Consider the following 503-nt stretch of genomic DNA (forward strand, 5'->3'; position numbering starts at 1 on the left):
ACCCTGCTGCAGGTGGCTGCCAGCAGAGCCAGCGGGGAAGGCTGCGATTCCTGGGAAGGAGAGGAGGAGTTAAGGAAGTGGGAGGCCGGCCCGATGGGCAGGCCAAAAAAAATGAAAAAAATAATAATAATAGGGGAAAAAAAAAAGAGGGCGAAAAAAAATAAAAGAGAAAGCAGGGAGGAGCGTACTTGGAAAAGATAAACACTCCTTCCTGAGAAAACCCACCCACAGCCGGAAAAATACAACTGCCAGACACAGGGCTGTCAGGCTGGGACAGACTGAACCCACAGGGAAAAACCCTCTGGGAAGGAGGAAAGGGGAGGGAGTCAACATGCAAAATGCAAGGAGAGACGTGTCCTCCACCCCAAACCGAGTGAATCTCCCCACAGAGAACAGCTCTGGGGAAGTACAGCCATTTCAGGGCACCTCGAGCTGGAGAAGGGCCAGTCGGGGCCGTGGTGTTTACTGGGAGCAGGGGAACCGTGGTGTTTTCGAGGGCACAG

The 503-nt window shown here is 53.5% G+C and overlaps 1 protein-coding gene across 1 annotated transcript in view; it reads right to left on the reverse strand.

The window, feature by feature from the left end:
- SP1 (Sp1 transcription factor) overlaps positions 1-503 on the reverse strand; it is a gene marked incomplete at both ends in the record, with an annotated part of 2,282 nt that overhangs the window by 1,446 nt on the left and 333 nt on the right. The window contains one exon of the mRNA XM_010185246.1: positions 3-50. Within this exon, the coding sequence (XP_010183548.1) occupies positions 3-50 (48 nt within the window). The remainder of the gene's footprint in view (positions 1-2; positions 51-503) is intronic.

Source organism: Mesitornis unicolor, unplaced genomic scaffold, assembly GCF_000695765.1.
Source record: "Mesitornis unicolor isolate BGI_N332 unplaced genomic scaffold, ASM69576v1 scaffold36595, whole genome shotgun sequence".
Classification (NCBI taxonomy): Eukaryota; Metazoa; Chordata; class Aves; order Mesitornithiformes; family Mesitornithidae; genus Mesitornis; species Mesitornis unicolor.